The sequence below is a fragment of the Bos indicus x Bos taurus genome, chromosome 7, assembly GCF_003369695.1.
Source record: "Bos indicus x Bos taurus breed Angus x Brahman F1 hybrid chromosome 7, Bos_hybrid_MaternalHap_v2.0, whole genome shotgun sequence".
Taxonomy (NCBI): domain Eukaryota; kingdom Metazoa; phylum Chordata; class Mammalia; order Artiodactyla; family Bovidae; genus Bos; species Bos indicus x Bos taurus.
Window position 1 is genome coordinate 52,214,831 of NC_040082.1, and position 22,145 is coordinate 52,236,975.

The 22,145-nt window shown below is 40.0% G+C and overlaps 1 protein-coding gene across 2 annotated transcripts in view; it reads right to left on the reverse strand.

Annotated features, from left to right (window-relative positions):
* Window positions 1-930: 930 nt before the first annotated feature.
* The window catches only part of STK32A (serine/threonine kinase 32A), a 130,534-nt gene continuing 109,319 nt past the window's right edge, over window positions 931-22,145 (reverse strand). For both annotated transcript variants that reach the window (XM_027546052.1, XM_027546051.1), the window contains exons 9-13: window positions 16,871-16,987; window positions 13,339-13,464; window positions 11,569-11,697; window positions 2,490-2,554; window positions 931-2,069 (exon numbers count right to left, since the gene is read on the reverse strand). In XM_027546052.1, the coding sequence (XP_027401853.1) occupies window positions 1,976-2,069; window positions 2,490-2,554; window positions 11,569-11,697; window positions 13,339-13,464; window positions 16,871-16,987 (531 nt within the window). In that variant the 3' untranslated portion in view covers window positions 931-1,975. The remainder of the gene's footprint in view (window positions 2,070-2,489; window positions 2,555-11,568; window positions 11,698-13,338; window positions 13,465-16,870; window positions 16,988-22,145) is intronic.

Consider the following 22,145-nt stretch of genomic DNA (forward strand, 5'->3'; position numbering starts at 1 on the left):
CTTAGAGCAGAGGTTTTCAAGGCCAGAAGTTCTGGGCCTGTTAGCTCAGTGCGGAGAAAACCATCATTGTTGAGTTTACAGTTCAGCACTGCTTTTCTTCTCATGCTGAGTTGCCCAGAGTGACCTCCCTTCTGGAAGTCCTATGTAGCAGTGTCTGCTACTTCTGCTTGTTTCCACCTATCTGGTCTCCCCTGTTGACCACTTACTGCCACCTTGATGCGCCCCATTGGCTCCATAAGGAAGGACAAGGTTCTGATGATCTGAATGGCTTAAGAGTTACAACAGTCCCCCACCAACCCTGTTTACTATTCACCCAGCAGCATCTGGGAGTTGCCAAAAAACAGTTCTTCTGCAAAGATCTTCTGTGTATCTGGAGAGTAGAGTTACATCTTAACTTAGGCGAGTTAAACTTTGTATTTGGCAGATAAAGAAAATATTGCAGATAGGCGATTTGGCCTGCCATTCTTTGCAGTAAGCACAAGCAGGTATTGCTGTTCCCTTAGTCAGCTTCCATGATCTTAGACCTCTCAGATATGTGGGCATTCCACAGTTTGAAGTGTGAGTCTAGTCTACCAAGCCATGAATAATCTGTTCAATATTTTAGTGCATCTGGTATTAGCTTAAAATGAGACCCAAAAAAGTGAATCAAAGATGACTCGTTTCATTAGTGAAGAGCCTGAATGATATTGGGCTTCTCTAAGAAAACATACTCACCGAATGTTGCTACTGCTGCTGCTGCTAAGTCGCTTCAGTCGTGTCCGACTCTGTGCAACCCTAGAGACGGCAGCCCACCAGCCTCCCCCGTCCCTGGGATTCTCCAGGCAAGAACACTGGAGTGGGTTGCCATTTCCTTCTCCAATGCATGAAAGTGAAAAGTGAAAGTGAAGTCGCTCAGTCGTGTCTGACTCTTCACGACCCCATGGACTGCAGCCCACCAGGCTCCTCTGTCCATGGGATTTGCCGGGCAAGAGTACTGGAGTGGCTTGCCATTGCCTTCTCCGTACCGTATGTTAATGTATATTAAAGGGATTTGTCCAAGGGTAAATTTTACTATCTTCCAAATTCACCTCACATTCTAACTTAGACTATAACTCCCGTGTAAGATACAACGTCAGTGTACTATAAGTTGGACGTGTTTTCAATGTGACAATGTTCCTTTCTAATCCTGTCTGGACCCAGGTCTCTGATATTCTTAAGAGGTAGCAGTTCTCAAGGAACATGCTTCTAGAAGAAGGCCAGTGGTGTGCTAAATATTTCAGAACTGGCTTGCTGGGAGGGGGAAAAAAGCCCTATTTGTAGCATCTGCCAGTTTCCATGGTGTAAATATTTCCACCATCACCAATTTCAACTTCTCAATGTCACATCACCGAACAGGGCATTGGGGCATTTATGCCTAGCAGCTCTTACTAGCTGATACAAGCTGGCATACTGTTCCAAGTCCAGCACACCACTGGAGGGCCCTCATCAGTATGTGTTACTTTTTACCTGGTCCCACTCATTTCTTCCTGAATGCTTTCCTTGCTCCTATTCAGTTGGGTTTGAGGATTCTGGCTTCCTTATGAAGTTTTCTAGCTCTCAATGGCTTCACTCCATCAGCCACCGATGTCCATTTGTCACAGTGTAATTAGGAGTGGAAAAATAAATCTACATCCAAATATTCCTTTTAAAGTAAAAATAGAGGCTATTAAGAGTAACAGGATGGTGGCAGTAGAAAGGCAGCGTCGAGCTCATCTAGTATTAACTTCTTGTTTTAGATGAACAAACTGAAGCAGAGAAAGGGATTCAGTGACTTACTCAAGGCCACACAGTTATCTGTGAAACTAGTTCCCAGGAACCCAGGGACTCCTCCCTGTGCTGTGCTGCCTCCTTCCCAAGGCATTCATTCACATTTTCTAAGGTGTGTGAGGTGTGGAGAGGTGAGAATTATTGTCAGCTCTTCCTGATGTGGAAATGTCCCAAGAAGATGATGAGGACTTCACAGGTTGCTATTCTGACCATCCTCTCCTTCTGGGTCTTTGGTTTGTTCCAAGGCTTGATTTGCTTGTCTTTTATTAAAGTCCCTTTTGACTCTTAAAAGGAAAATATAAAGTAGGTTTATTCATTGAAGTGAGAAATAAAAGATTTAAATTTTTGAAATGATAGCATGAAGCTGAACAATTTATAAAGAAGCATGAATCGGGTAATCTTCTTAAAAATATCATTGATTTTAAATGTTGAAGTTCCCATTCTTCTGCTTGTCCCATCAACAGATGGGTGTTGATGGGACAGGCAGAATTAGCTCATGCTAAGCTAATTTACCTATTATAATTTTTGAAATCTCTTACAAGAAAAAAAAGATTTATGAAATTTCTAGATTTTCTATTATGGGTATGCATCATTTTTTAATTAGAATAAAAAAATGTTTAAAAATATATCGAGGCATTGCAAGTCAAATATGACTGAAACAGTCCATCATTTGCTGAGCTGCTGTTCTTCCAGGAGTTACTTACTTTTCTCTGTTGAAAATTATGAACTCCTTTTGGACAGATTCAAGGTGCTCTTGAAGAAGGCATGTCTTCCCGGTGAACATTGGGGAAAAAAATAGAGACATAGTTAGTACACAAATGGAGAGTCTCAAATAGCCAATAACTTATTGAGTGTCTGTTTAACTGAGTGGCCCAAATCAATGAAGACCAATGTGTCCTCAAAATAGATGCTATCTGAAAATTTGTAGCCAGAGTGAGACCACAATCAGATTAACAGAGGAGCAAATAGGAAAGAAAGAGAATAAAGTACAGCAACTCTCTGCTCCCCACAATGAGGCAGCAAGGACGAGAAGACCTGGGTTACGGTTTATGAGCTTGGTGTCTTTCAGCCTTTTTGCACAAGAAACCATGGCTTCAAGACAGGTGGGTTCAAGTCTGTAATAAAATCCTTCCAAAAAACTTCTGATGAAAAATGTTCTTCTCAAAGGAAAAAATATTTTTGTTTTTAAATCTAAGAATTAGAAAATACTAAGTCCTCAAGTACTGGAGTTTTTTTTTTTTCCTTTCCTGAACAAATATTTAATTGTTAGAAGAATAAACTATAAAAAGGAGAGTAGCTCACATATATGCATTAATATATGATATTTGTTTTTCCCTTTCTGACTTGCTTCACTCTGACAGTCTCTAGGTCCATCCACGTCTCTACAAATGACCCAGTTTCATTCCTTGTTATGGCTGAGTAATAGTCCATTGTGTATATGTACAACATCTTCAATCTATCCATACATACAGCAGAAACTAACAACATTGTAAAGCAATTATATCCTAATAAAAAATAAATAAATTATATGCTTTCAAAAAAAAAAAAAAGGAGAGGAAATTTCAGAGAAGTGCCAAAGGAAGCAAAAGAAAGGAGAGAAAGAAGACTCTCTTACACCTCCCTCTTATCCTCAAACTGGGGGATTTGTGACCCTGAGGGTTTCCAGTATCAGTCATGGGGAATCCCTGTGATCTGATAGAGCTCCTTGGAGTAAGATTTGGGAAAAAATATTTTAACATTAAAATATTATATCAAAGTATATAAATAAATGTTTAACATATTTATATAATACTTTATATATATATTTATACACATACATGTTTCTACATTTATGTATTTACATTTTACAGACAATATATGTACAATATAAACATAAGTAAATATATAAGCAAAAGTTATACAAAATTTAACATGAAGAATATTTAAAATGTTAACATTTTAAAATATTTTAACATTAAAAATCAAGATTATAATCAAATAAAATGTAGAAATTTACTCATTTTTTTCTCTGTCATATATCTCTGTTTTCTTCTAAAAAAGATGTGAAATGCACACTCAGAGATGAATTTGTGATACAGCATTGCACATGTCTTGAGTCCCAACCCTGGCCCTAAGGGCTCATGTGCAACATGTTCTCTTTCCTCCGCTTTAACTGGAAAAACTTAAGAAGGGCAGCTACATGGACAAGTCAAAATGATAAACCAGAAAGAGTATGAGGGAAAGGAGTGGGGAGCAACCAGAATGGAGGAATGAATGGGTCTTAGGTGACTGGGAAGAAAACTGCTGGTTAAAAATCCTGGGATGCGCTTCTTCAGGATGAGAGAGCAAACAGTGATTAGACTAATGTAAGTACAAATGGCATCAGAAATATCTGAAGGGTTTAGAGCAGGTGGAAATCTCCGGAGGCAGAAAAAGAAGATTTAGGTCATGAGCTTCCATGGCAGACAGACTGGCGTGCATCAGTCTTTTTGCATCTTTACTTTAAAGAGGTTGGTGAGCAGGGAGGGTCAGTGGAGAACATCCATGAAGCAAAGAAACAATAGAGCATCTACCATGAGCATGAGCAGAGGCATATACCGTGAGCCATGGAAGAGAATGAAGTGAGAAGTCAGAAAGCAGAGTGGAAAAATGAAACATAACAGCAGCTAACTTTTTTTTTTTCCTTAGGGTTAGCACTTTTAATTTTTTTGTTTCTGTTTTTAAATTTTTTATTTTATATTGGACTATAGTTGATTTACAATGTGTTAGTTTCAGGTATACGACAAAGTGATTCAGTTATGTATACATACAGCTATTCTTTTTTCAAACTCTTTTCCCATTTAGGGTATTACAGAATGTTGAGCAGAGTTCCCTGTGCTGTACAGTAGGTCCTTGTTAGTTATCTAGTTTAAACATAGTAGTGTGTACACATCAGTCCTAAACTCCCAGTTTATCCCTCTCCCATCCCCTTACCTTTCCCCTTTGGCAACCATAAGTTTGTTTTCTAGGTCTGTGAGTCTATCTCTGTTTTGTAAATAAGTTCATTTGTATCATTTTTTTTTTAGATTCCACATGTAAGTGGTGTTATTTGATATTTATTCTTCTCTAACTTACTTCACTTAGTATGATAATCTCCAGGTCCATCCATGCTGCTGTAAATGGCATTACTTCACTCTTTTTAATGGCTGAGTAATATTCCATTGTATGTATGTACCACATCTTTAACAGTGGCTACCATTTTGGCAGACATGTGCTAATTGACTCAGAACAGTCTATGAAGTAGATACCAATACTAAAACTCCATTTTACAAATGATGAAACTGAGACATAGGGAGAAAAGGAAAACAATAGTGCTTTTACACTAATCAGCCTAATTCTACAACTGTAGGTTGTAACCTTGACTGCGTACCCGAATCACCCAAGTAACTTTAAAAAATTCCAATGCCCTGCCACACCTCGAGATTCAGATGAATGAATAAACTAGCATGATGATAATGTAGTGAGCTGCTAAGATTGGTCCTCACATTTTAAAATACTTGAGTAGAATAAAGTGCTACTTTGAGATTTATCATCTTTCTGATCTTTCTTTGGGGGAAGACTGCTCATTGTTTTGAATCACAATCCTTTTTGTTTTCAAACTGATGCTGTAACATTAGGAGAAACTAGAGCCAAATGGTGGCACAGGCAGCTCCAAACTGCCACCCCTCACAAAAAAAAAAAAAAGGCAGAAACTGTCAGGGCCCACACTGTCAAAACTCTGGAAAGCAATCAGAGGTTTATAGCAACCAAATGCCAAATCAAGGAAAAAGCAACTTAAAAATGGTCCTGGTGTTTAAGGAAATCTCTATCAAAATGTTAGCTGAACACAAGCCAAAATAAGAAAGACTGCAGTGATGATGCATGACAAGGGATAGTCTTTGCAAAAACTGTTTGTAAAAGTCACTCAGAAGTACAAGGGTAGCCTTCAACAATCAAAAACCAGCAGATCCTAGAGGAGGGAGGAGAGAGTCTGATTTCTGGAGTTACCACATTACAATTTTCAAATGTCATTTTTCGACAATAAATCACAATGTATAAATGTTGGAGAGGGTGTGAAGAAAAGGGAACCCTCTTACACTGTTGGTGGGAATGCAAACTAGTACAGCCACTATGGAGAACAGTGTGGAGATTCCTTAAAAAACTGGAAATAGAACTGCCTTATGATCCAGCAATCCCACTGCTGGGCATACACACTAAGGAAACCAGAAGGGAAAGAGACACGTGTACCCCAATGTTCATCGCAGCACTGTTTATAATAGCCAGGACATGGAAGCAACCTAGATGTCCATCAGCAGATGAATGGATAAGAAAGCTGTGGTACATATACACAATGGAGTATTACTCAGCCATTAAAAAGAATTCATTTGAATCAGTTCTAATGAGGTGGATGAAACTGGAGCCTATTATACAGAGTGAAGTAAGCCAGAAGGAAAAACACCAATACAGTATACTAACGCATATATATGGAATTTAGAAAGATGATAACAATAACCCTGTGTACAAGACAGCAAAAGAGACACTGATGTATGGAACAGTCTTATGGACTCTGTGGGAGAGGGAGAGGGTGGGAAGATTTGGGAGAATGGCATTGAAACATGTATAATGTCATGTATGAAACGAGATGCCAGTCCAGGTTCAATGCACGATACTGGATGCTTGGGGCTAGTGCACTGGGACGACCCAGAGGGATTGTATGGGGAGGGAGGAGGGAGGAGGGTTCAGGATGGGGAGCACATGTATACCTGTGATGGATTCATTTTGATATTTGGCAAAACTAATACAATTATGTAAAGTTTAAAAATAAAATAAAATAAAAAATAAAAATAAAAATAAACAGGTAAGTATGACCCACTCGAAGAAACCAAATAAATTGACATAAGTCATCCCTGAGGAAGCCCAAATACTGGACTTACTTGATAGACTTTAAAACAACTCCGTTAAATATGGCCTGGGCTTTCCAGGTGGCGCTGGTGGTAAAGAATCTGCCTGCCAATGCAGGAGATGGAAGACACGTGGGTTTGATCCCGGGGTCAGGAAGACCCACTGGAGTAGGAAATGGCAATCCACTTCAGTATTCTTTTCCAGAAAATCCCATGGACAGAGGATCCTGGCAGGCTACAGTCCATGGGGCTGCAAAGAGCTAGACACGACTGAATGAGCCCATAAATATGTTCAAAGAGTCTAAGGAAACCACATAATAGGCTACAAGACAGATCTCAATAAATTTAAAAAGATAAACATCATACAAAATTTTCCCTAGCCACAATGAAGTGAAGCTAGAAATCAATAATAGAAGGAAAACTGAAAAATCCACAAATATGTGGAAATTAAACAACACATTCTTAAGCAACCTGTGTGTCAAAAAATAAACCACAAGAATTAGGAAATACTTTGAGATAAATGAAAAAAAAAATACAACATGCCAAAAAGTATGGGATGCAGAAGAAATAAATAACAACTTTATACTTTGAGGAACTAGAAAAAGAAGGGCAAACTAAACACAAAGCAGAAAGAAGGAAACAATAAAGATTAGAGCAGAGATAAATGAAATAGAATAGAAAGACAATAGAATCAATGACATCGAAAGTTGGTTCTTTGAAAAGATATCAAAACTGAGAAATGTTTAGTCACAATGATAAAGGAAAAAAAGAGAAAAAAATGCACATAACTAAAATCATAAATGAAAGTGGAGACATTACTTCCAACCTTACAGAAATAAGAATACTGTGAATAACTGTACACCTACAAATTAGAACATCTAGATGAAATGGACAAACTCTTAGAAACACAAATTACCTAATCTGACTCAAGAAGAAATAAAATCTCAGCAGATATTTCACAAGAGTAATCTACAAGTGAGAATAATCAAAAATTTTACAACAAAGAAAAGTCCAAGGCCAGATGGTTTCAAAGGTAAATTCTAAATATTTAAAGAAGAATTAACACCAGCCTTTCTCAAATTCTTCCAAAAATACAAGACAAGGAAAGGTTTTATAACTTATTCTATGAGGCCAGCATCACTCTGATACAAAAATACATTATTAGGAAAAAAATGACAAACTAATATCCCCTATGAACATAGATGCAAAATCTTAAACAACATACAGGAAATAGTCCAATAGCATATTAAAAAATTACACATTGTGACCAAGTATGATTTACTGCTGGAGTGCAAAAATGGTTTAACATAAAAAATGCAGTCAATGTAATACCTCACAGTAATTGAAAACACACACACACACACACACACACACACACCCACACCCACACCCACACACATGATGTCTCAACTGACCCAGAAAAGGCATTTGAAAAAATCAAAACCCTTCATGATAAAAACACTCAGAAAACTAGGAATAGAACTGAACTTCCTCACCATAAGTAAAGGCGTTGACAAAAACCCCACAGATAGCATAATACTCAATGGTAAAAGGCTAAAGTCTTTCCTCTTAAGATCAGAAAAAGAACAAAGATACCTGCTTTCACTGTTGCTATTCAACATTGTATTGGAACTTCTAACCAGAGTAACCAGACAGGAAAAAACAATAAAGGAATCCAAACTGGAAAGGAAGAACTAAAAGTATCTCAATATACAGATGACATAATCCTATATATTAACATAGAAAACTACAGAGAATCCATCAAGAAGCTACTAGAGCTCATAAATGAGTTCAGTTGCAGTATACAAATTAATACAGAAAAATCACTTCTGTTTCTACACACCAGTAATCATCTAGGAAGAAATTAAGAAAAAATTCTATGTCTCCAAAAGCATAAAAGATCTAGGAATAAGTTTAACCAAGGAGGTGAAAGATTTATACTCTGATAAGTACAAACATTGCTGAAACAAATTAAAGAAAGACCAGTGGTTTGGTGAGTATTGAAAAATTTTGGATAGACAGTGGTAGTGGGTACACAATATTGCAAATGAACTTAATAAATTGTACACTTAATAGTTAAAATGGAAAATTATGCTATACATGTTTTACCATAATAAAAAGGTTAGAAACAAGACAAGCAAAAAGACTGTAAAGAGAATGTAAAGGTCTCTCTTTATCATGAGCAAAGCCACCTCTTAGCAAATGATTCTGAGATTGACATGATACTTTGGAAAAAGAAGAAAGTGCTTTTTCTTCTTAGCATTAGGAAATGTCAGAGGTTCTGTACTGTGGGTGAGTGGCCATACCCTTTCCCATGGGAGATGTGGGAGTTTGCCTCTGCAATCTGGTGGCTGGGCACAGGTTAGGTCTAGGATAAGAGGGGATCACAGGAAGATGTCCTGTGGATGGAGCTTGACCTTGTAATTCTAAGAACAGCAATGACCAGTCTTCACGGTTCAGTTTTAGTTTTTTGTTCTTTTAATGTGTTGATCAAACACTGGTTGAGCCTCTACTATATTACATGCACTCTTGGGGTACCATGAAGACAATGTGGGTAAGACCGACACCTGGTCTTTGCACAGGAGAAGGCTTATTTTAGTGGGACAGAAAAAGACACACAAATAAGCATAAATAAAATGTTTATAAACTATGGGTTCAATCCATGGGTTGGGAAGATCCCGTGGAGGAGGGCATGGCAACCCCACTCCAATATTCTTGCCTGGAGAATCCCATGGACAGAGGAGTCTGGCCTCCTCCTCCCCAGAGGAGTCCATGCGGTTGCAAGAGTCGGACACGACTGAGTGACTAAGCACACAAGCACAAGGTCATAAAGGAGTTAAAAACAGGGGCTGAGAAAGAGGGTACCTCACCTTTGATTAGGAGGCATTTGGGGTATAAACAGGGGAGGAAGCCCTCTAAGTGAAGGTCCAAGAGGAGAACATTCCAGAAAACGGAAGAGCAAGGGCCAGACACTAGCAGGGCCTATGCATCTTGAGGGTTTTAAGTGAGGTCAAGAATGGCATAGTACAAGAATGGGGAGGAAGGTAGACAGATCATACAGAGCAGGGAAGGTATGGCAAGAAGTTACTCACAAATTGCTGTTATCTCTAAAACTTGAAAAAACATAATTAAGGTGATGTCTCGTTCTTGGCTACATTTGGAGGTCTGTTAGCAGAGGAGCCTACACAGGCAGCTCTCTGGGGGAAAAGGAAGGAGCCAGCCAGGAGAAGCCAGTTGGTTATGATATGAAGAGCAACAGATCATTAGGAGGAAGATGGGTAAAGTGAAAAGCAACAAGCAAGATGGGTTTGTGGTACAGCGAAGCATTCCTTGGAGAGCCCTAGAAAACACTTAAAGATGGGAATCCGCTCAGAGGGCAGTTCTGCGGACAAACAGGATGTGGACTTGGGTTAACTGACCATTAAAGGGTACAGTATGCCCTGAGGACTAGAGAAATTAGGAACATTGAGAATAGTTGCTTGTTTGCAGAGCCATTTTAACCACAGGATTATGCAATCTCTGAGAAGGGGGCTGTCAGTGAATGCAGGAATTATATCTTATTCATATCCCTTTCCAGTGTTTAGCACAGAATGCAGCGGATAATAAGGACTCAATAAAAATAGCCTAAGCAAATGGATACAGAGGGATGGAAGAATGGATGACCATTAGTTGAGTGTGTAGGGAGATGGGTGGATGATTGAGTGGATGAATGGATGATCATTATTATTGTTTAGTTGGTAAATTCTGTCTGACTCTTTGGCGACCCTGCAGAGTATAGCCCACCAGGCTCCTCTGTCCATGAGATTTCCAGGCAAAAATATTGGAGTGGGTTGTCATTTCCTTCTACAAAGGATCTTCCCATTGGCAGGTGGATTCTTTACCATTGAGCCATCAGGGAAGCCCATGGATGATCATTAGAGGCAAGGTGAATATTTAATGCTTCACCGTCATTATTATACACAAAACCTTACTGTGTAAAATCCTACTGAGCCCCTGTAAGTTACTTTTCTGAAATCTGACCTCTAAACTCTGACATAGGATAATGTGCATGCATGCATGCTCAGTCGCTTCAGTCGTGTCCGACTCTGTGCGACCCCGTAGACGGCAGCCCACCAGGCTCCCCCGTCCCTGGGATTCTCCAGGCAAGAACACTGGAGTGGGTTGCCATGTCCTTCTCCAATGCATGAAAGTGAAAAGTGAAAGTGAAGTCGCTCAGTCGTGTCCGACTCTTTTCGACTCCATGGACTGCAGCCTACCAGGCTCCTCCGCCCATAGGATTTTCCAGGCAAGAGTACTGGAGTGGGTGCCATTGCCTTCTCCGTAGGATAATGTAGTTAGTTACAAAATTAATTTGATTCAGCCTGAAATCCAGCAATAATGCTCAACCATATAATTCCATCTTTTCTGTGACTGAATACTCCCTACTTGTGCTAGCCCTGACATTAGGAGATTCTGCTTCTAGCAAAGACCAGATACGGCCCTCTAGAATTGGCTGCTCCCAGTGATTCCTCAAAAGAATGGGGCCCAAAACAGCTGGGACACAGCTTAGTGACTAAACAACTTTTCCCATCATTTTAAGGATGGTAACCTGACCTAGGCTTCGCCAATTAGATTCCCTTCCAGGTGGTCACAAAATTTGAATTGAGAGTTAGGAGAAGACACTAAGGGAATTAAGTTAATTGCAGAGGCCTGGGTAGGACATTCAGACGTAAAAGATTGGTGCTGGGATGCCCAGGGCTTCCCTTTCAGACGCTGGGGTGTTCAGCTCCTTCTCACAGTCACAAAGCTGCCAGTTCCTGCAGGAAGCTCACCCACCGGAAGCTTTCCAACCAATGGCAGCAGTCGTGAAGAATCCCACGACCCTGAGGGTGAGGGGACTGCTTACCTGAGAGGAGTCGCATTTCCTCGTCTCCTTCTCCTTCTTGGCCAGACGCTTCTTTTTCTTGTGCAGAGGCTTGGACTCCAGGATCATTTCTTCGAGTTCAAAGGTGGGGTCACAGTTCAGCCTGCCTTTCTGCAAGGAAGACAGGTTGACTGATCGCTTACATTTCTGTATCCTTCTGAAAATAGGCCAGACTGAATAAGGAGATTACAAGTCAGTCCTGCAGGAACAGTCCAAGAATAACCAGCTGGGATTTCCACCCAAAGTTTTAGGTACTTTATCGCCAGCCTTGTTTTTCATGTTCTGTTTGTATTTTGTTGATTTTTCTAAACTCCCAAGGAGCCTTCCAGGAGTTAGAAAGAAAATCCTATTATAATTATTTTTCTAAAGTTTGCCTTCTGGGGCTATGTTTCTCAAAGTAGGTTCAGTGGTGGATCAGAATGACCCTACGTTGATTCCTAGTTCCCCAACCAGACTTCCAGAATCAGTGTTTCTGAACACCGGGCCAGGAAATTGCATGTGTAACAAGCTCCCCAGATGATTCAGATTCACAATTAAATCAGAGAAGCACACACACAAGGTCTCTGGAGGCAGCGCTGATGGGGTGGCACATGAAAGAACAGAAAGGTGCCTAGATCTCCAAGGCCGCGTGTGTCAGCCAAGAGTGCAAGCTGTCCCCGCTGGACCCCGAGGAGCGGCCAGGTAGGACCCCACCTCCTGTTGCTCCAGAAGGTAGCATTCCCCCATCCCAGAATTCCTCCCCATTGCCTTCTGGTGCCTCCTGCTTTGTACCCCACCCACCCATCTGCTGTTTGTACATGAAGGATCACACCCCCACATGCCCATCGCAGGTGTCTGGCCTGGGCTTAAGAGCAGAAAACTCCGAATTGTTTCTGCAGGCTCCCTTAAGAGACGATTATTCTGCCAATCTGCCTACAACTGAGTGTGTAGAATCAGGCTGTGGGGAGAGAGGGATTAGAGGTCTCACTTGGCTCCTTGGCTGGAGCTCAGTAGACTGCAGGAAGCCACAGATGTTTTTTGGCTAGGTACATCTGGTGGGACTTATTTCCCTTTGCTTATTAGTCATTGAGAATATGGTTCCCAGTGTAGAACTACCAGTGAAAGTGAAGTCGCTCAGTCATGTAAGACTCTTTGTGACCCCATGGACTGTAGCCTACCAGGCTCCTCTGTCCATGGGATTTTTCCAGGCAAGGGTACTGGAGTGGGCTGCCATTTTCTTCTCCAGGGGACTTCCCAGCCCAGGGATCAAACCCAGGTCTCCTGCATTGCAGGCAGATGTGTTACCATCTGAGTCACCAGGGAAGTCCAAACTACCAGAGGAAGAGGAATGAATGGTAAAAACAAATATCCAACCTAAACAGCTTTCAATCCTCTGACTCACAGAACTCCTTGGATACACATTCCTACATCTTTGGAATCAGAGAAAATGTTTTAAATTGGCAGATTCCTGGAAAAGACTATCTGTAGGATTAGGACTTGTTTCCACTAAAAAGTAAGGCACAAAAAAGTAGTTAGGAGCTAGAACTCCCAGCACTGACCTAGACCGGAATCCCAGCTTAGCCACCTGCTAGCTGTGTGGCCTTTGTCAGCCAGCTTAACCTGTGTGTGCCTTGGTTTTCTCATCTGTAAAACAGGAACGTTGACTGTCTTACAACACTGGTGTGGCTATCTGATGAGACCAGGTATATATCTGGCACACAGAAGAATATGCAATGAATGAGAGTTATTAAGGGTTTATTAGGATTGACTTACATTAGGAACAAATCCTGGAATGAGCCTCTTCTGCAGAACTGCATCCCAGTTCATATCATTCATATATGGGAAGTTTTGAATATCAGACAAATGGGAAAATCTGTGGTCCGGATTCAGTTCAAGTAGCTGCCAAGGGAATACAAACACCAAGATCAGGAACAAGGTCACTTGGGGAGCAAAAAATCATAAAGATTCCCTATAAACATTTTTAGGAATAGGGTTGATGGAAACAAGCAGTGTTTTCCTTCCTTAGTCCCATAAACAAATAATATAGATAATAATGAATGGTCAGAATGAATTGTAAGCTGGTCATGTGGTGAGTGAAAACAGCTTGTCCTCCGGAGTCAAACATGTTTGATTCCTGATTCCATGACTGATTAATCATGGGCAAGTTTGTTCTCTAAACCTCAGTTTACCCATCTGTAAAAAAGGGATAATAAACTATTTCGTTAGGTTTAGCTATGGCTAAACATGGCCATGTTCAAATAAGGCCATGTTTAAAGTGACTAAGAAATCTGTTCTTCTTGAGTGGAAAAATGTACATTGGATTTAACACATGAAATTCATTTCACACTAAAAATTTTAGCAATGTTTATAACTAATCAATATATACTGGGACTGACACAGATAAGATGTCATTAAGATTACTGCAACAGTTCTGGGTTTTGTGAACTGAAATTAAAGATTTTGTTTCCTCATCCGAAGCACCCTAGAACCAATATCATTATAGTCCTGTTGTTTGGATGGGAAGGAGCAGTTCCATTTGAGAAGAGACCTGAAGGTGATCACTGTGGGTCATCAGGGTGCAATTCTGGGGTGAGAAGGCTGTCTTGGAGCTAGGGAAAATTTGCTTATGGAAAATGACCTCTGCCCCTATTCTTTATTTTTGACATCGCCAACAGCAGTATCCCTATTGGAAAACAGAACACGACCCAGAGACAAGAGACATAGGTTTTGAAGTCTTAGTCCACAAAGCTCTTTTCCTTGACCAGCTACAACCTGTGCAGTTTTCTCTCTTCAGAAAAAAGGCAAGTTCATCCTCTTGGGCTCTTCATTTTTCTTTTACATAATACACATGATTGAGATTCTGCCTCAATTATCCTTAATCTTCCTGGTGAACATGGGTATGTTAAAAAATCTGATGAAAATCATTGGACCTCATTAGTTCAAATTCCAAATTTTACCACTTGTCAGGCTGTGTGTTAGGTGCTGAAGACACCATGGTGAACAAGTCAGATGTGGTCCTTCCCTCATGCAGCTTGACAGCAATGGTATTAACCGAAGAGTCACACATGCGCAATGTGTAATTTCAAATTGTGAAAAATATGATGAAGGAAAGTTCATGCTTGTGTGAGCTGACAATAGAGGGAGGCTCCCTGAAGAAGGGAGATTTGAGCTGAGATCTAAAGCTGTGTTTCTCAAACTATGCAGAAGGGCTAGATATTTCTCTTTGGTTTAATTTCCAACCTACTGAAACCAATATGTGGTGTTATTGTGTGTGGCTAGTACGGAACTCTACATCGGGTACAACTGGTGATTTGAGCTTGACATCACCACATAGGCTGGCACACATGTGCTTTGAGGCATCAGCAGTATCAAACTGCTATACAAAACTGCTATACTGCTATATCAAGACTGCTATACAAGTTTTTTTTAAATACTTCTCTCAATTTCTATGTTTTGTTATAGACCTGGTGGGGAGTAATTAATGTACTTGGACCACTTATTGAATCACATTGAGTAGTAATAATCTAAAGGAGGGAGCTAGGAGAACTGAGGATGGGAGCAGTGTTCTAGGCAGGGAGACTAGCCCATGCAAAGGCCTATGGGAGACTGGTATACGAGGGTGGGGTTGGGGACGGGAAAGAGAAGGGAAAAGGAAGCACAAAGCGGTTTGTGTGTCATCATAAGGGGGACAAAAGTCCAAAATAAGACTCAAGGGGTAGTTAGAACCTTTACACTATACAAATTATTTTGATCTTTATCCTAAGAACAGTAGGAAAACAATGACCTGTGCTTTGAATAGGTCCCTGTGGGGCAGAGCAGAGAACAGAATGGAGTGTGTTTAAAAGTGTGCAGGGCAAACAAAACTTGATGGCAGTAGGACTGTGAAGAAGATAGGGGAGAGGGAGAGAAGCGTCAGGTTCAAAAGGTATTTAAAAGGTCAGATAACAGAACGTGGTGATGGACTGGATATGAGGATGATGAGTGATGTCTGGTTCTGCCTTGTATAAGTGGGTGGATGGAGAGGCCAGTGACTGAGCGAGGGAACACTGGACAAAGTCCAGGAAATACCGAGTTCAAGAATTCCATTCGAGGCACATGGAATTTGAAATGTCTTTTGAGACATTCAAGAGGACATGTGCATTGCCTTATTAATGAAGCCAGGTATTTGAAATCTGTTAGCTGCAAAACCCACTCCAGAAATGTATATTATTATGACGGCCTCCAGTATCATAACCATTTTTTTGTTTTGATGTAGACTGTTTTTTTTAATTCTTCATTGAATTTGTTACAATATTGCTTTTGTTCTTTATGTTTTGGTTTTTTGGTGGTAAGGCATATGGGATCTTAGTTCCCTGGCCAAAGCTTGAACTCCCAACCCCTGCATTGGAAGGCAAAGTCTTAACAACACTGGACGTTTGCATTCCCACCAACAGTGTAAGAGGGTTCCCTTTTCTCCACTAGTACAGCCACTATGGAGAACAGTGTGGAGATTCCTTAAAAAACTGGAAATAGAACTGCCATTCGACCCAGCAATCCCACTGCTGGGCATATACACCGAGGAAACTAGAATTGAAAGACCCGTGTACCCCAATGTTCATCGCAGCACTGTTTATAATAGCTAGGACATGGAAGCAACCTAGATGTCCATCAGCAGACAAATGGATAAGAAAGCTGTGGAACATATACACAATGGAGTATTACTCAGTCATTAAAAAGAATACATTTGAATCAGTTCTAATGAGGTGGATGAAACTGGAGCCTATTATACAGAGTGAAGTAAGCCAGAAATAAAAACACCAATATAGTCTACTAATGCATATATATGGAATTTAGAAAGATGGTAACAAAGAGAGACAGCATGTATGAGAGACAGCAAAAGAGACACAGATGTATAGAACAGTCTTTTGGACTCTGTGGGAGAGGGCCAGGGTGGGATGATTTGGGAGAATGGCATTGAAACATGTATATTATCATATATGAAGCCAATCGCCAGTCCAGGTTTGATGCGTGATACAGGATGCTCGGGGCTGGTGCACTGGGATGACCCAGAGGGATGGTATGGGGAGGGACGTGGGAGGGGGTTTCAGGATGGGGAACACGTGTACACCTACGGTGGATTCATGTCAATGTATAGCAAAACCAATACAATACTGTAAAGTAATTAGCCTCCAATTTAAATAAATAAATGTATATTAAAAAAAACAACAACACTGGGCGTCCAGGGAAGCCCCTGTAACTTACATTTCAAACCAGATCACCTGCTTCTTTTTATTACTTCCTTTTGTCGTGCATTCATCCTTCTTACCTTTTTAAGAAGGGATACCATCTCCTGTGACCAGGCAGAAGGGTAAGTCACTAGCGCTGTCTCAAACATGTGTGCAATTTCCTTGCTGGAAGTACTGGAGCGAATATGATATGGTCTCTTAAAAGAGAGAAGTGAGAGTCTTCATTTTTATAGGGTAAAAGGAAAAACATTGCTTTGTAAATGTTCCCAAGCTAAATTTTCAACCAATAAAGTATCAATAGGATTTTCTAATCCCCTCCAGCTGATTGTTTTGTTGCCATATGCAGATACAGTACATGATTGCCACATTTCCTGCTTTTTAAAAAGATACAGAAAGACTACAGTTTCTCAGGAAACCCCCAAGTTCTTAAAAGCTGGTAATCCCTCTGGGTAAAAGAAACTTTTTTGTGAGCTAAATCCACCTCTGAGATGTCAATTTGGAACTGTCTTATACGGTTAACTTAGAGAAGTATTTCCCTAAAATACTGAACAGTGTGTAGTGTTAGTTGCCCAGTCATGTCAGACTCTGTGACCCTGTGGACTGTAGCCTGCCCGGCTCCTCTGTCCGTGGAATTCGCCAGGCAAGAATACTGGAGTGGGTTTTCATTCCCTTTTCCTGGGGATTGTCCCAACCCAGGGATCAAACCTGGGTCTTCTGCGTTGCAGGAGGGTTCTTTACCGTCTGAGCCACCAGAGAAGCCCAGTGCTCAGTAAATAGAAGTTTTCAAAATTATTACTTAAGTGCTGATTATAAAGAGATTCAGAGTTTTACACCTCTTTTTACTTGTTTGAATCATAAGGACAAAGTTCAAGTTGGAAGGTTACACAGAAGACTTCAACACCCGCTCCAAATGCAATGAGCCGCTAGTTCTGTGTAGTTGGGTGGAGAATTTTATGATGAGGCAAAAGTATTTTTAGTTTCAAGAGAGCCAGACTCTGCTATAATTTTAACTTGGAGGAAAGAAATCAAAGTAATTTGTTAGTAATTTTCACAGATGTCCACTAGAGGGCAGCCTTTACCAATGCTGATTTCTGTTTCATAAAGGATTCGCCCTGGGATTCTCTATGTGAAGGGAGCTACTTAAAGCTAGCTGCTGCTGGTGCTAAGTCGTTTCAGTCGCGTCCGACTCAGTGCGACCCCATAGAAGGCAGCCCACCAGGCTCCTCTGTCCCTGGGATTCTCCAGGCAAGAATACTGGAGTGGGTTGCCATTTCCTTCTCCAATGCATGCATGCATGCTAAGTTGCTGCAGTCGTGTCTGACTCTGTGCGACCCTATGGAAAGCAGCCCACCAGGCTCCTCCATCCACAGGATTCTCTAGGCAAGAATACTGGAGTGGGTTGCCATTTCCATACCATATTCGCATTTTTTGCCCTTGGGACACAGCACCTAGTAAGTGCTCATTATATGCTTGTTGAATGAATAAAATTTTCACATTAGATTAACCAACAATAGGACGGTGACTATGGCTATGTACATTTATCATGTGCCTGGTTCTTTCAAGGCACAATGACCATGGACTGATAAATTGGGAGAAATGAAAGAGTTTAATTTTTTTCCTTGTTGATACCTGTATTTGAGGTATATGAAGTATATGAAGGCCATATAATGTAATTAAATGTTTGAGCTTTGAAGGCAAAAGGATTTGAGCGCTAAACTGAATCAGTCAATTTTAGTTTCGATTCCTTCTTCTGTAAAATGAGCCACCTTAGAGGATTGTTGGGAAAATTAAATGACATGATACATGTAAAGTTCTCAATAGAGTGACTGATATATATTAGACACAATACAGGAGAGATATTATTATTATTGAAACAAAGGTAAAAAGAATGGTGGATATATTGAGTTGGTTTCATTCAGGTTTTTCCAAACAATCTCATAGAAAAACCTGAGTGAACTTTTTGGCCAACCCAATAAATGTAGATAATGAATAGGAAGATGAGTCATCAAGAAAGGTGATGTGAAGGAAGTCTTAATTCTAAACATGCCATGTCAACACCTGTTACCCAGGGAACCAGGAAGTGCTAGGTCTGACTCCCTAAAAGGGAGCTTGGCCAAACTTTACTTTTTATGTGAGGTTTAAAAACACCTGCCACATACTTTCTTCCCTCAGGACTGAATAAATGACCATAATTAATTCATCTGCTTCAGTAATGACAGAGTGGAAATAACCCTTGGAACTCAATACCAGAAAAAGAGTGTGCCTTATCAACATCATCAATGTTCATTGACTGTTTGCAAGCCAGGGGCACTGTGGGTCACTACCTGTGATCCACTGCAAGTTTACCATTAGAGCTAGGGCAGGTTGACACACTCAAGCTTCCGGGGTTATATGTGTGTGTGTGTATATATTTTTCTTTTTTTAAATTTTCTTCTTCAGTCCACTTATATTTCTAAACCTAATTCTGAGACATCTAAATACACAAAATGCTTTGATAAACTAATAAATTAACTGAGAATGCTATAAGCAAATGGTTTAAGATTATGCTGCATTTTTTCTTTTATTTTAGAAGGCCATAGGGCTGAATTCAATATATATATTTTTAAATCCTCATGGTCTGTCCACTTGTTCCAAATAGTCCAATTGCCTTTGTCTTATACAATAACCTATTTTTCTAGTTCTAAATTTTAAAATCCACATTAAACCATCAACAACCAGAACTGTATATTTATTCACTTATCAAATGTTGAATGAATGCCTGTAATGTTCCAGCACCTCTGTTGGGCACTGGGGATACAATGAAGACAGGACAGATGGTATTTCTACACTGGTAGAGCCTACAGTCTACTCAGTGAAGCCATGAATAATTACAGAGACTATACAGATATACATACATATTCACAGAGAAATCAATGGGATACAGTGATATAAAGAAAAATTACAGTGTACAGTTACAGGATCTAGCAGACAATTCTAGGGTAGCATATAAATTAAGAATGAGAATATAAAGAACAAACAAGATGGAAAAGGTAAAATGTTACATGGGGAAAAGTGTTGTGATTCTAGTCTTATTTCAGGAGTACAAAAGCAAAAGAGCTTCAGCCAAGGATGTACAATTAGTGCAAAACAACGTATGTCCCTATCATAAGCTAATACTACGGGTATTACAAGACTAGAGAAGATGTGGACCTTGCCTTCACAATGTGAGCTGGGACACAGAGAGATGACAAAGCACCTTAAGGGCTAAGGGAGCCGTTCATCAAGACCATGGTCAGGCTCTTACACTACAGGGATGTTTCAGGCACATTCCCCTTTGAAGCAATGAAAGTGAAATGCGCTCTGTCATGTCCAGCTCTTTGCAACCCCGTGGACTATACAATCCATGGAATTCTCTAGGCCAGAATACTGGAGTGGGTAGACTTTTACTTCTTCTCCAGGGGATTGTCCCAAAACAGGGATTGAACCCAGGTTTCTCACATTGCAGGCGGATTCTTTACTGTCCAAGCCACCAGGGAAGCCCTCGAAGCATGTATTTTTCTGTAAATCACAATTTGTCCATGTGGAGGGAACGACTGTTTAGCACCTTTCATCTGTGGTTTATTTGTGTTGCTAGTTGTAATTAAATGTTGCTATTTCATTTCTTTGAGTTGGCTATATTTTGAAACATAATTACATATAGCCTCCTTGGTGATTCTCTCCAAGAATATGTCAGAATTGATTTGTATTGACTTATTCCCCCATACATTCAACAAACATTTGTCAGGTACCTATTTACAGCTAAATACTGTGGATAATACTAAACTATATAAAACACTGGCTTCACCTTTAATAAATTTATACTCTAATAATATAGAAGAGATTGAAAACATAAAAATTGATATAGCTAGAAAAATTTACAAGGGCAATACATTTGTGAAATGGCTTTAATCCTAAAACAGAAAATAGATTTAGGTGTTCTGATATAGAGAGTTCTACATTTCATCTTAAGTGAAAAGAGTCTCAACAGAAAGGTTAAAGCATAATTTTATTTTTACTGAAACAACAATAACAATGTGTATATGCATGTATGTAAAAATAGACTATCCTTAGAAAAGCAGAAAAGGTTTGGAAGTGAATACACTCTGAAAGATGAGATTTGGAAGGTCAAAGGAGGGTTTTAATTTCTTAACTGAGACTTTGCTTATTAGAGGATGTGGTTGACTTCTACCTTTATTTTTCTGCTTTTGTATATTTTTTCAATAATTTTAAATTCAGAAGGGTTATAAGAGAGTAGTGAAATTGCTCAGTCATGTCCAACTCTTTGCATAGCCTGCCAGGCTCCTCTCTCCATGGAATTCTCCAGGCAAGAATACTGGAGTGGGTTGCCATTTCCTTCTCCAGGAGATCTTCCCAACCCAGGTATCAAACACTGCAGGGTCTCCCATACTGCAGGCAGACTCTTTACCGTTTGAGCCACCAGGGAATATCCATATAAAAGAGAGAGAGAGTACATAAATATTTGGAAGATACACAGATCACTTTAGCTAGAGAGAACAGAGAAAATTGCTTCAGAGAAGGAGCTGTGTTGTCAAGGTCCCTAAAGAATGGGTAGGATCTGATATGAAAAGACCTGGAGAAAGGCTTTTCCTGCAAAAGAAATTTGAGACAGTCCAGGTCTGTCCTTTGTTAGAAATGAACAACCTACATGAAATATAAGGATTCTGAAAAGCTCTACAGTTTAGACACCTCTTCAAACTTAATTTAGCGATTTCCAAACTTATTCAAAGAGTTATTTAAAAAAAAACAGGGTTTATCTTAGGAAATCTCTTTATAGGCAAAGGAATGAGAGGAAGACCTTTGAGGGATGCCTTGAGAGATGAGGAAATCCAAAGAGGCTGAAATAAGTTTGCAAAGAGTCAGCATTGTTCATACTGAAGCAAAATCTGAAAAGTTAACCTGGTACTAAAGAGCAAAGTGTGACCAGCTAAGGTGTCTCGAGAGTGTGGGGAGGAGGGGAGGGTTGCTAAGGCAGATGAAGGGTATATGCGTGTGAGGAATTAGGGAGCAACATTTTTTCTTCACTACGAAAAGTGAGATTTGTGCTTTACAAAAGAGACTCTGCATTGCCATGTTCGTTGCAGCATTATTCACAGCAGCCAAGACACCAAAACAACCTAAATGTCCACTAACAGATTAATAAAGATATGTGTATATGTAGTATATATATATATATATTTATACACACACACACACACACATATATATATATTTATATGGGGCTTCCCAAGTGCGGCAAGTGGTAAAGAACTCGCCTGCTAATGCAGGAGACACAGCATACACAGGTTCAATCCTTGTGTCAGGAAGATCCCCTGGAGT